The sequence below is a fragment of the Parus major genome, chromosome 4A, assembly GCF_001522545.3.
Source record: "Parus major isolate Abel chromosome 4A, Parus_major1.1, whole genome shotgun sequence".
NCBI lineage: Eukaryota > Metazoa > Chordata > Aves > Passeriformes > Paridae > Parus > Parus major.
The window spans coordinates 9,070,609-9,082,397 of NC_031772.1; the positions used below are offsets into that span (position 1 = coordinate 9,070,609).

The 11,789-nt window shown below is 40.2% G+C and overlaps 1 protein-coding gene across 1 annotated transcript in view; it reads right to left on the reverse strand.

Annotated features, from left to right (window-relative positions):
- The window catches only part of KIAA1210 (KIAA1210 ortholog), a 67,091-nt gene extending 59,618 nt beyond the window's left edge, over nt 1-7,473 (reverse strand). The window contains exon 1 of the mRNA XM_015626207.3: nt 7,317-7,473. Coding sequence (XP_015481693.1) covers nt 7,317-7,330 — 14 coding nt within the window. The 5' untranslated portion in view covers nt 7,331-7,473. The remainder of the gene's footprint in view (nt 1-7,316) is intronic.
- Between the last annotated feature and the right edge of the window lie 4,316 nt (nt 7,474-11,789).

Genomic DNA, 11,789 nt, shown 5'->3' on the forward strand with positions numbered 1-11,789 from the left:
TGAACTCAGAAGTTCCTGGTGACTGAAACTGTATTTTAGAGTCTTTCCCCATGCTTCCTTGCTCAATAAGGACAGCCAGAAAGACCCTACAAGAATAGGCACCCTATAAATATCCAAGATAACTTTAAGTTCACTAGTCAGCCTTTAGCCATGGGAACTCTTACAGGAATACTGGCAGCAAAATGCTGAGTTAAATTAGAAATCAGTGACTGCACAACATGATTTGGCCCTGCATGTCAAGGGTTTTAAAATCATCACATAATAAAAAATACCTCATACTGAGCCAATTTCACCAGAGTAGATGCATAGCTCATCAGAGTCCTTACACAGCAGCCTAACACATTACTCAGACAAGTTCTGGCAATCTTTAAATCTCTCAGTGTGCTCTCAATTGTCTCTTAAATATGCTGGCACTGTTCCCACAGTAGTGGGAAGGGAAAAATATCTAATACATACCCAAAGAAAGGAAATAAGCTAATTTCAGAAGAATTTTACCCAGAACTGTTGAATAAACCACAGTTCTGTGTCACTAAGTCACATAATCACATGTTTAAACTGAATTCCTGCTTGGTTTTTCCCAACCACAGAGCCTGGCACACACTTTAATCTATTTCCTGAGTGTGTATCTATCATCCTGGGATCAGTGGTAGCCAAAAAAGCTGCAGTTAAGAGCCATGACAAACTTAAATTCATTGTTTTAATATCTTTCTGCTTTACCATGGAGTTTAGGGGATACCTACAGCTTTCCTAGGATAAATGCCACTCTCAGCCTCACCACTCCAGCCCCTATAGCTAACCTTTGCACAGAACATATTTGAGATCTCTGGTATTGGCACCAGGTTAAATCATCCTTGCTATTAAGTGGATCCTTCCACCCAGGTATTCATACAGTGACATGCCAGCCAACATTGCAGTCCAATCTGAAAGTGGAGCAGTTGTCACCCTGCACCATGGAGATGAAAAGTCACCTACACCTTCTACAGATTTTATCAACACCTACTCAAGAACACAAACTCAGCTTCTCTCATGAAACAGCTGCTTTGGATATAACACAGAGGCAAATATAATTGACACTGCCTGGCATGGTACTAATTGAGTCCTCAGGGGACTCTATACATTGCCTGAAGATAAGCTACAGTGGAGGCTAAAGATTAACTCTCCTTGTTCTGCACTCTGAGAGCTCCCTTTGGTCATGGGAATACTAAGAAAGCCCTCCTATTGGGGACTGATTATATTTCATGTACATAAGACTAGATAGGAGTTAAAGGCCACTGAAGATTGATGAGCTAAGTTAACAAGATGGATTTGCAGAGCTTTCCTGATTACACAAAATTGATATTGTAATATTCTCTCACCACAGATGAGACTTAATTTTTCACAATGGCAGATGCAAAAATGTACAAATAATAAATAATTATAAACAAATATACAATAATAAGACTTTCAGATATTTTTTTTAGCTTGTGCAAAGTTTCCTCACCATGTAGTTGCTAAATACAATGGGATATTAGAAAAAACCATCTGAAGGAAATGCCACTGACTGTTGCAGAATTACTACTAGTCACCAGTTAACATGGTATTAGTGATGGTTAAGCTTTTATTTCTATCAGAATCCATTACAAAACCAGTTAATACTTTATCTCTGAAGAGTCCCAGACGCCATACAAATGTAACACACATTCCATCAAAATGAAAACCTGTTCGAAATCTGAAATATATTTCCTTTGCAGGAATGAGGACATGTGATTATGCTGATTCTGAGTAATGTAGGGTAGAAAAAAATCTAAGTCACACCCTACAACAATTTTTAACCCTCTTATGACTACAGAATGAAGAGGAGATGCAATGGCCATAGTTTGAGGACCAGTCAGGCAGAAGAAATGTGATCATCAGAATCAGAGCGAGTATATTTCTTGTATTTCTTTTTTTCCTCTATCCAATCCACAAAAGTTGTGATAATATTGATATAACATAGTTTCTTCAGACTCATCACAATAATTATGGCTGATTTGCTCATTTCTTTCCTCTGCATACATTGATATGAATTTAAAAGATAATATAAAATATTTTGCATAGCCTGGAAGCTTGACAAATCAACTATGGCAAGAACTGAGATAAATTATAGTCTTTGGCTCAGATTTCTTGCTTTAAGCTGATTTATTGCAAGAACCTTAACATTTTAATGTATTTTCTTATACAATAAGATATCAATTTTAATTACTGCAGAACCCACAGCTTTCAGAGTTCAACTCATTAAGTTCACTCCTCAGTCAGCACAGTAGCTGACTCATAGTCTTCAGTAGCAACATAGTGTTAATGTACAGATGATAGATTCAAAAAAGAAAATAAGCACTAAAAAAATTTCAAAGTACATTGTGGTAGCTAACAACAGGTGTAAAAACATTCTCATGTTCTTCTATTCATTGTACTGCTCTTGAACCTTTATGAGCCCATGAACAGGTTGCATTGTGGTTTTGAAATATACTTTGATGTGCTGCATAATGTCTCTTTCAAAGGACAAAAAACTTTAAAAAACTAAAGCTTTATACATCTGTAAGTAAGGTCTTTTTTAATATATCTACAAACAAAGAACAAAAGATTTTGGAAAAACTTTCAATACTATTGTACACAAGGCAATTCTGAAATGGCCTCTCCAGCCAAGTTTAGTCTGCTAATGCACAGGTTTTCTATGCCTCATTCTCTACAACATTATGTTGAAATCTCTGTCTTTTAAATTCAGATTTAAAGAGTCAATTAAATAAATCCAGAAGGTCCCTATGACATGTGAAATCATTTGAAGGAAATACTCAAACATAACATATAGATTGAAAAAGCAAGAAAATCAAGCAAGCACCATTCAAACACTCCCTGCTTTTAGCATGTTTCTGGGAAGTTATACTGTGGGTCTGTAGTTTAAATTTATAGAGAAACTCTTGGATCATTCTCAAATGTCAAGCAAACCACACAGCTTATCTCTCCTGTTTTCATTCACTTGTCCTTTCACTTCCTCCTACTGAGATAATGAAATCATTATCATATAAAAAACCAGGGTAAATTTAGGAGAGCTCAGAAATCCTGACACTCTTGGCGAGACAACAGGATCAGAGAATGCATCTCCTCCCCCTCCTGTCATTATCAGTGCTTAGGAATATACAACTAGCTTCTTGAACAATGGGATAAAATTTATCCTGACATAGAGAGGAAGAGTCTTAGATCTCTGTTACCTGGCTGCAGCCATGAGCAGTGAGTGACACAACTTGGAAAAAAGGTCAGTTTGCCAGACACCAGGATCTAGAGAGAGAAAAGTGCCCCCATATTGCATGGTAAGGACTGCAGCTCAACTCTACTAACTTAGACATCTTCTTTTAAAAAAAAGTCACAAAAAAAGTCTTGTCACTTAAAAGAGCAAGGACTTGCAAAGAACGAGACAAACACAGCAGGATTAACCCTCTGTGTGCTGGCAAGTACCCTTCCCACTTTATCCAGCGTTATACAAAAATGATCTTCTGAAGCATTCACTGGGAGCAAAGAAAGGACACATTTGACCAGAAGGTACTATAATGTGATTTGCTGCAAATTGTACCAACAATATTTAACAGACTCCTATGAATGATGGCAGTCTTTTTTATGGGCAAATATCAGTTAAACTAAGAAATGCATGTTCAGCAGAAAGAAAAACGAATGAAGCAGCAGATGAAAAGAATGGCAGTGAAATGACAGGATGGGCTGTGTGATTCCTTGACATGCCATTTTGCTGAGGTTAGCCTTAAAGAGGGTGTCAAAGTTGTAAGCAAAATAAGTATGCACACTAACATCTGTTTCCCCCCACAGGCTTTTAAGCAGCAATTTCAAGAAAAAGTAAGATCCTCATTACTTCCTACAGTTTTAAGAGATTGGAATAGTGCAGACACCCCAAATCCAGCATTCCTGAGTCAGCTAAACTATGAGACAGCTCAGACAAGAGGGTACATTGGAAATAAATTGGTGCTCTCTTCATTTTGTTTCTGAATCATTAAAGATCCTGCTTTCAAGCTTTTGACTGAGTATTTTGGCAGTTTTGCTGCAGTTTTGGTTACTCAGAATAATGTTCAGAGATTAACATTCTTGTATGAACATTTGGCTATCTGAGCTATGACCTGATGAGATCTTAGGAGATTTTGGGGGAGAACTGCAATAGTCAGCAGGAGTCAGAGATGAATAGTAGTTGAAACAATCCTTGTTAATAACATCAGTGAGTGTCTGCTGCTCACCAAAGAGGTGGTTTCAAGTTCTAACCTGCAGCGCTCCTTCCCATTACACATACAAGCTGTCAACTGCAGATATGGAGATAAACCTCTCCAAAAGGAGAGAAATATATTTATGTTTAAGCTACACAATAAATTGAACTTAGACAGAAGAACTGGCATAGAAACTCATCTGAGGGAATGATGAGAACTCAGTGTCAAGTACCAAAATCTCATGCAATGTGTTTGAATCCATTCAGAAGAAAATGATGAAATACAAATGGCATCTATGCTTGTGGCATTGGCACTCCTTTTAAATTTTAAGAGGATGTATATGCATCTGTGCACACATGACTCAACATGATGCTGGTGGCACTCCAATAAAACCAAGCCACTGATTCTTGAGTTTGGCCCATATCCAGAGCTCATTAAAACCAATGACAGCCTTCCCACTAAATTCAATTCTTCAGATCATAGCAGTCAGCTTGCAGTCTGATGAACCACAGAGACTGCAGTCACACTGTTTTGTCCTGTTTGACTTACAGCACAGCTTGATGTTTATGTTACATAACTAAAGATACTGAGACCCAACCACACCACGCACACTGTCCACAGTACAAACATAAGGATTACTGAAAATCCTCAGCAGAAAAAAAAATCAGCTCCCCAGTTTAATATACCATGTGTACTTTCTTTTCATTTATATATAAAGAGACTTCATATTAATCAGTAAATACCTATGAATAAATGTCTAACACGCTTCAATGGTATCAGATACAGGAAGCATTCCAGTCAAAGTTGTTGTGGATTTTAGCAGATATTAAGCAGGAACAACTAAAGATGTGTTTGTTTGTATTAAATGTATCAGACTCACACACACACTAAGTATTGCTCCTCGAGTACCCATTTGCACAGCTGTTCAAAATTGAGTAACATCTCAGCCCCTTTCTTAATGTTTATGCAAAATTCCAATATTTGCACTTGCAGCTACTGCTTTCTTGTGAAATACTCTAAATACCCACTGATCTCTAAATAAATGTATTTAGGATTTAAATAAAAGGGCCTATATTGAGTGAGTCTTTGGACCAAGTACAACTTCTTGTTTCTTCTCTGACTGCCATACATCTTCTTCTGGCAAAAGAAAACATAGCTGTGCATTTGTCTGAAGTAAATTCCCTGACTGGCAAATCAAGAACCATTACAAGTGGAAAAAAATATTAACTTTGAAACCAGTGCCAGTAAAACTTCTTAGGTGATAATATTTAACTTTTGATGGTTGTCTGCACTTAATTGTTCCCAGAAATACTAAAAATAAGTCTAAAATAGGATCTATTTCCCAAATGTCTGAATATAGCCAAAAATCCTGCACTGTGGGTTCCAAAGGACAAGGAATTTTGAATCATCAAATCTGCATTAGGCATGTCTCCATCTCTGTGGTCACAGGAATCTGTGATATTTCATTTTCTGAAAACTTCCATCAAATCTTTGACAGAATCATAAGCAAACAGCTTATATGGAAAAGCCTTCAAACTCACAGGGATGTGAAAAAATCGAGGAATTTACTTTTTGTTCATATGCCATTCAAGTAATTTGGGTTTGCGTATTAGGAAAAGCATTTATATACATAAATAAATGCCCTAAATATCTAAATATAGTCTAAACTTGAGTCAAGTCCAAGGTAAGAAGTGCTTAGCACCTTCTTATACTACAGTGAGAACTGAGTCAACTTTTAATTTTGCAGATACGGACCAAAATTCTACATTGGACTGGACAGTTCTGTAATCCTTGCAAACCTCACACTGCCTGTGTGATAGGGCTGCATTTCCTTATCACTGGGTAGGAGTTCAGTCTGGAGAAGTATAGCCATGTTCATCTTGAGAAGTCATCTACCTATGGTAAGTTATCTACTGACATCCTTTGGAAACAGATGAGCAATTTCACTAAGTCAATGTAAATTTTCTGGTACAATACTCCTCAAGAACTGGCCTGAAGCACTAGCAATGTACTGGTTTATATATTATAGAGCTAGAGGTCCAAACTATAAACAACCAATTCAGCAAACAGTGCAAAAAATTATTCCCCGCCTATGAAATCGCTGGATTAAGCTTTCATTGTATTTGTTGTAAAACAGCATGACAAATATATATTTGCATTTCCTATCTTACAACGGATCTGCAAAGGTATTGGAGTCCTAATTACCATCTATTATATTGTGTGAATGAAAAAGAAACAGAAAACTCACATTCATTAGGCTGTTAATAAAAGATAAGGACACCAATCTTGCCTTTCTGTTTTAAAGGTTTCAAACAGTACACTTCAAGTTACCTGTAACTGCTTTCAGTTTCTGTCAAATATCAGAAAGACAGCATGAAGTGTGAAAGATCCACAGAGACTCTAATCCCAAGTAGATCAGAATGTGTGTACTTGGCTGACTCTTAATTTTTCCAGTCTGCTACACCAGGTCTGAGATGAGTAAAACTCCGTCTAAAATATGCATCAGACAAGCCCTGCTCAGAACATAGATCTAGGCAGAGAGGTCCACTCAGACAGCTCTCCATAGGATGTGGTGCGAGGACACAGCACAAGGCTGGAAGGGAAAAGGGTCACTCTGAATGGCATGTTCAAAAGAGGAGTTGAACTAGAAAATAGAAAAGACTGGAGGCTGTTTGCTGGGGTTCTTGGATATTTTGTGCTCACACCCTGTCTGCAGCTTGTCACCTGGATGAAGGCACTTGGCCTTACATAAACCACTCTGACTTGTAGAAGCATAGCTATCATAGAAAATTCATCAAAGCTGATATGCGATTAAGGCTTTATTCCTGCATATAGACTTTTGTTAAGAACAAGCAATTTAGTGTACCAGAAAAATAATCATGAAAGAAATAACAAGATCCTTCACAAGACCCTACTACTTCTCTCACAGAAGCTCTGAGATCACATGGATTCTCCCAGTCCCCCGCACCAGTGTTAAAACCTCACACCTGGGAGACACCAATTCCAACAATTCTACTAACGACGCAAGAGATAAAATAAAGTCCAGTTTACACTAATAACCAGCTACCTAACTCCAGCTACTTAATATAGGTTAAAAACCTGATTTGGAGCATAAAACTTCGAGGTCCAACACTGGAAGACTGCAAGTCTGTAAACTGGGGATGAGGATGCCGACGCAGCCCGGCAGGCTCTGCGTTCGCAGCCGCACGGAGCCGAGAACTCAGCGCTGGAACAAAGAGTGCCTCACGGAGAGCTCGGCCGCCGGCGTTACCCCAGCCCTGCCGCCGCCCGGGGCTTGGCGTGCGCAGCGCCCGCCGCGGAGTGCCCGGCACGGCGGCTGCCGAGGGGCCGGCCGGCCCGGAGCCTTTCCCGTGCCGGGAGCCGGGACCGTGCCCGTCCCGATGAGCGCCCGCCCTGCCCGGTCCCGGCCCTGCCCTGTCCCGGCCCCGCCGCCACTCACCGGCCGCCGCCCGCGCCCCGCTCCGCTCCGCGCCCGCCGCCCCGGGCACCGGCCCCGCCCGCCGCCGCCCAGCGGGCACCGGGCACCGGGCACCGGCCCCACCTCCCGAGCACGGCGGAGCTCAGACTCCCCGGACAGCGGCTCAGCCCGGTGGGCACCGCCGCCGGGACGCGCTGCCTCCGCCCGAAGCCTGCACAGGGAGAGCACCTTACACAAAACGGAGGCGTTTGACATTGAAGGAATTTTGGCTCTTTCTCGAGCCTTTGTGGCATGGGAAGTCCCTGCTACCTCCAAGGCTTCCTGCTGGTTTGTTGTCCGTGGAATCGTACAGAGTCCAGCCTGAGAAACCTGTAACAATTCAGGCTGTGAAGGTACAACGATGGCGTGACCATAGAATCACAGAATACATCGAGTTGGAAGGAACCCATCAGCCTCACAGAGTCCAACTCCTGGCCCTGCAAGACACCCCAAGAATCACATCAAGTGCCTGAGAGCATTGTCCAAACACTCCCTGAGCCGAGACACACTTGGTGCTATAACCACTTTGTTGGAGAGCCTGTTCCAGGGCCCAGCCACTCTCTGGATGAAAAACCTTTTCCTGGTATCCAACCTAAACCTTCCCTGACTCAGTTTCTTGCGATGGTAATGAGAGTTTTTGAGGCTCAGCTCCTGAGACACAATATCTCAGGAAAACATTCAGCTTGACCTAAGTCAGCACTCAGCACATTACCTGGAGGCTCAAGGCACAGTGCGAGACATCTCAGCAACATGATTCAGGTAACATTGTTCAGGCTTTAGGACAACTTTGAAGGTCTGAAAGATTTTCCCATTGAGGGCATTGTATAACTAGAACAGATGGAAATGCATCAGGCTGGAAAATCAATGGAGTGCCTCCTTAGCCTGCTGAAAACTGGATTCTACTGGATCACTATGTAGTGCCTTAGTTTTTATCAAATCGAGTTCAGTGACTAAACAAACCTCAGCTAAATAAACTCAGATGAGAATCCATCCATCTTGTTGCATTTCTGCAACTAAAATGTTGCAAGGTAACATCTTGGAAAATGCATAGTTTATTGCTAACTCCCATCTTCTAACCTTTGAATCTATTAATGTTGAGTTGGTTACCAATTCCCACTGAAACAGACTGATGTGCTCTGTTGCAGAACTGGCACTGCATCACGTTGGCAGAGAAGTAACAGGCCCTCCTTCCTGGATGCAGTGACACGAGTGAAGACAGCTCATGTGCTCCAAAATGCAAAGTGAATGTCTCCAGTGCAAGTAAAAATAGGTCCTTGTGAACAACGTGTACATGCCATGAATAGCATTTCCATATCCAACACGAATGGAGAGAGATAACATTTCCTAATCCCTCTAACAGTGCTACTGGTTTGACCTGATCTGGGAATGCATCAATTTTCCTTCACATCATCCAGTTACTTATGATATATTAAAAACTTCTGGCTTATTAGACCTGGAAGGAAATCCAAGCTGTTATTTTCAGGAAGTCAGGGATTTCATTTACTCTTTCAGTGTCAATGTGTGCTTCCTAAGGATACTAAGACTCTTACATTGCAAGAATCACATGTGGATTTATTTTTTCTTCTTTCCTCACCTCTTCCAGAAGTATCTGCAGTTTGTGCAGATTGGTTTTGACATCGGCTGTCTTTCAAAAAAAGGAACCAGTACTGAAAATTCACACCTGGATTTTCATCTGTAGTTAAAAGACACCTCCAAAACTTCCTAGTGTAGTTGCTGTACATAGTGACCAAGAAAGCTTTCTTGTCACAGTGACCGTCAGTCCTGTTCAACATGATCAAACTGAAATCTATAGTCCTGGAAGGGGGGAAGATGAAGCCAGTGAGGGAAAGATTTTAGCTGCAAGATCACAACAGGATATTTCTGAGGAAAGCAATTCCCCAGCACAAATAGTCTGCCTTTCCAATACCCCTCTCTGAAACATTTTCTAAAACTTGGTAAGAATTCCCATCTAGAGCTGTTTTATGCTGCAGATATTTACACATTTATCTCCAGAAATGACAGGATCTTGATAGTCTTTAGCACAGTGTCTTCTTCACATTCCATAGTTCTTTCTCCTTGCACATTACTGGATGGAGAGCATAGCTAGAAAGTCAGAAGATGCAACTGAAAAAAGAAACAGAAATGTGATGAAGAAGGAAATGAAAACTAATAAAAAAAGCATGTCCAGCAAAAAGATGGTCTGTGCTTTTAATCTGAGGACTAGATGTAATTGAGGGCATTCTTAGTTCAGATGCCTGTTCCGCACCTGGAACAGACCCACTTCATATAAGAAGGCCGTTGGACCACAAGGCAAAAATCATCTCTCTTTGGCTACATGGTATCACAAGCTGTATGTAATACAATCCTACAACACAATTCCTGAAGTCTCAAATTCTCAAACAGGAGTTACAAATCAGACTTCAGTCTGGGCAGCAAAGATCTAATTTTCCAGAGGTTTTATTCATCACCAGTTCTCAGTAACTTAAAAGACTAAGATACCTCCTCTCTACTTTTGAAACCCTGGGTTCCTGCAGGTCAAATATAACCAGCAATAGTGCCAGGTGACCAGCTGTTCTGAGAATCACAAGTAATACAAATGAGGCATTAGCCCCTATTCAAATTTGCAGCCTTAGTTTAAATTAAAATTGTCCATCAGGTAAGTCAGAGAAAGGAATTCCTGTGAAGGGCTTCCAAAGGAGCAGTGAGAGAACATGAGGCCCATACCCAGCTTGGCAACAATCATGGGGAACCCAGGCAAAACACACTTTGTTTATCATCATTAAATTTGCTCTAAAAGATGCATTAAATCTACCAGACAAGATACAAAGTGGAAATAGCACAGTAAGAAGAATGATGAGGTGTAGCAGAACTGATTTTGCTTCATCTCCAACAGATCTATGCTGCTTATTAAAAAATAAGTAGGAGTATTTTAAAACTGTTTGAACTATCCTGACCTGCAAGGATATAAAAGTTGTCTAAGTTCCAGTGTTTTCTTCAAGTAATAATAAGTGAGCATTATTCTAGAACACTATGCTGAAGGCTATTAACCCATCTCATAGATGTAAACAGAATAGTTTCACGGAGAAAGCCATTGCCTATAGATTGGAGAGGGAAACCCATGTGGGAGCATAGCTAATGCCAATGGTGTTTAACCAGAGCTGGGGCCAACTCTTCTCTGACTACAACCTCAGTTTTGTTTAAAGGAACTGCCAAGCAGGCTTTCTAGAGGGAAATGTATACCAAAAGGTTCATGAATTTAGATATTTCTAAACAATGTATTATAATTTTATTCATACCCTTTTATCTCTAAATATCTGTTATCTTTTGCTTAAGATGCATTCTAAGGCATATGAATATTTTTTTTATAAAGAGCTGAAAAGTTGGGTCACTGTAACTTCCACTACCAGTGCTCACGTGACAAATAACTTGAGATTCTATCAATCTTGGCAATATTTCCTGGCCCTTCTTAATCTAAGAATGAACTGTTCTTGAACAGTTTCTCTTGGATACTAGGCATAAACAAAGGTTCTTTTCCCTATCTTAGTGTCTGGTTCAAGGTCAAATTCAGGGTTGGAGTTGTTTTGGAGTCTTGGGATTTTTTCCTCGGTGTTGAAAAAAAAATGTAAAAGATCCCTCCAAATTTATTTTTTTCTACATCTATTCCTCTATAATTTAATATCAGTACAATGAAGTGTAACAGTGTCATGTCTACATGAGCAGAATTAACTAGGTAATACAGCTCCCAGTTTGAATAATTCTGAAGTTCCAGAGATTTCTCTAGTATGTGAAATGGGTCAAAATGCAGAGCTACTTCATTAACAAGTACAAATCTCAGTTATCAGATCAATGAAACAAGGAGTTTTTCAAGTTACACAGCAGGTGGAAGCAAAAGTCAGTGCATACCATACAGGAGAGATCTAAGTCCAAGTGCTGATTAGTAAAACAAGGAGCTTCCCAAAGGATTCAGCAGGTGGGCCCAAACACCCTCTCTTGCAAAAGCCAATGTGTCTAAACATCTTAGTACTCAAAGTCCTTGCATGTAGCCCAAAAGGCAAAACTTTATCCATATCTGCAGCGTCCCACAGAGTTAAAAA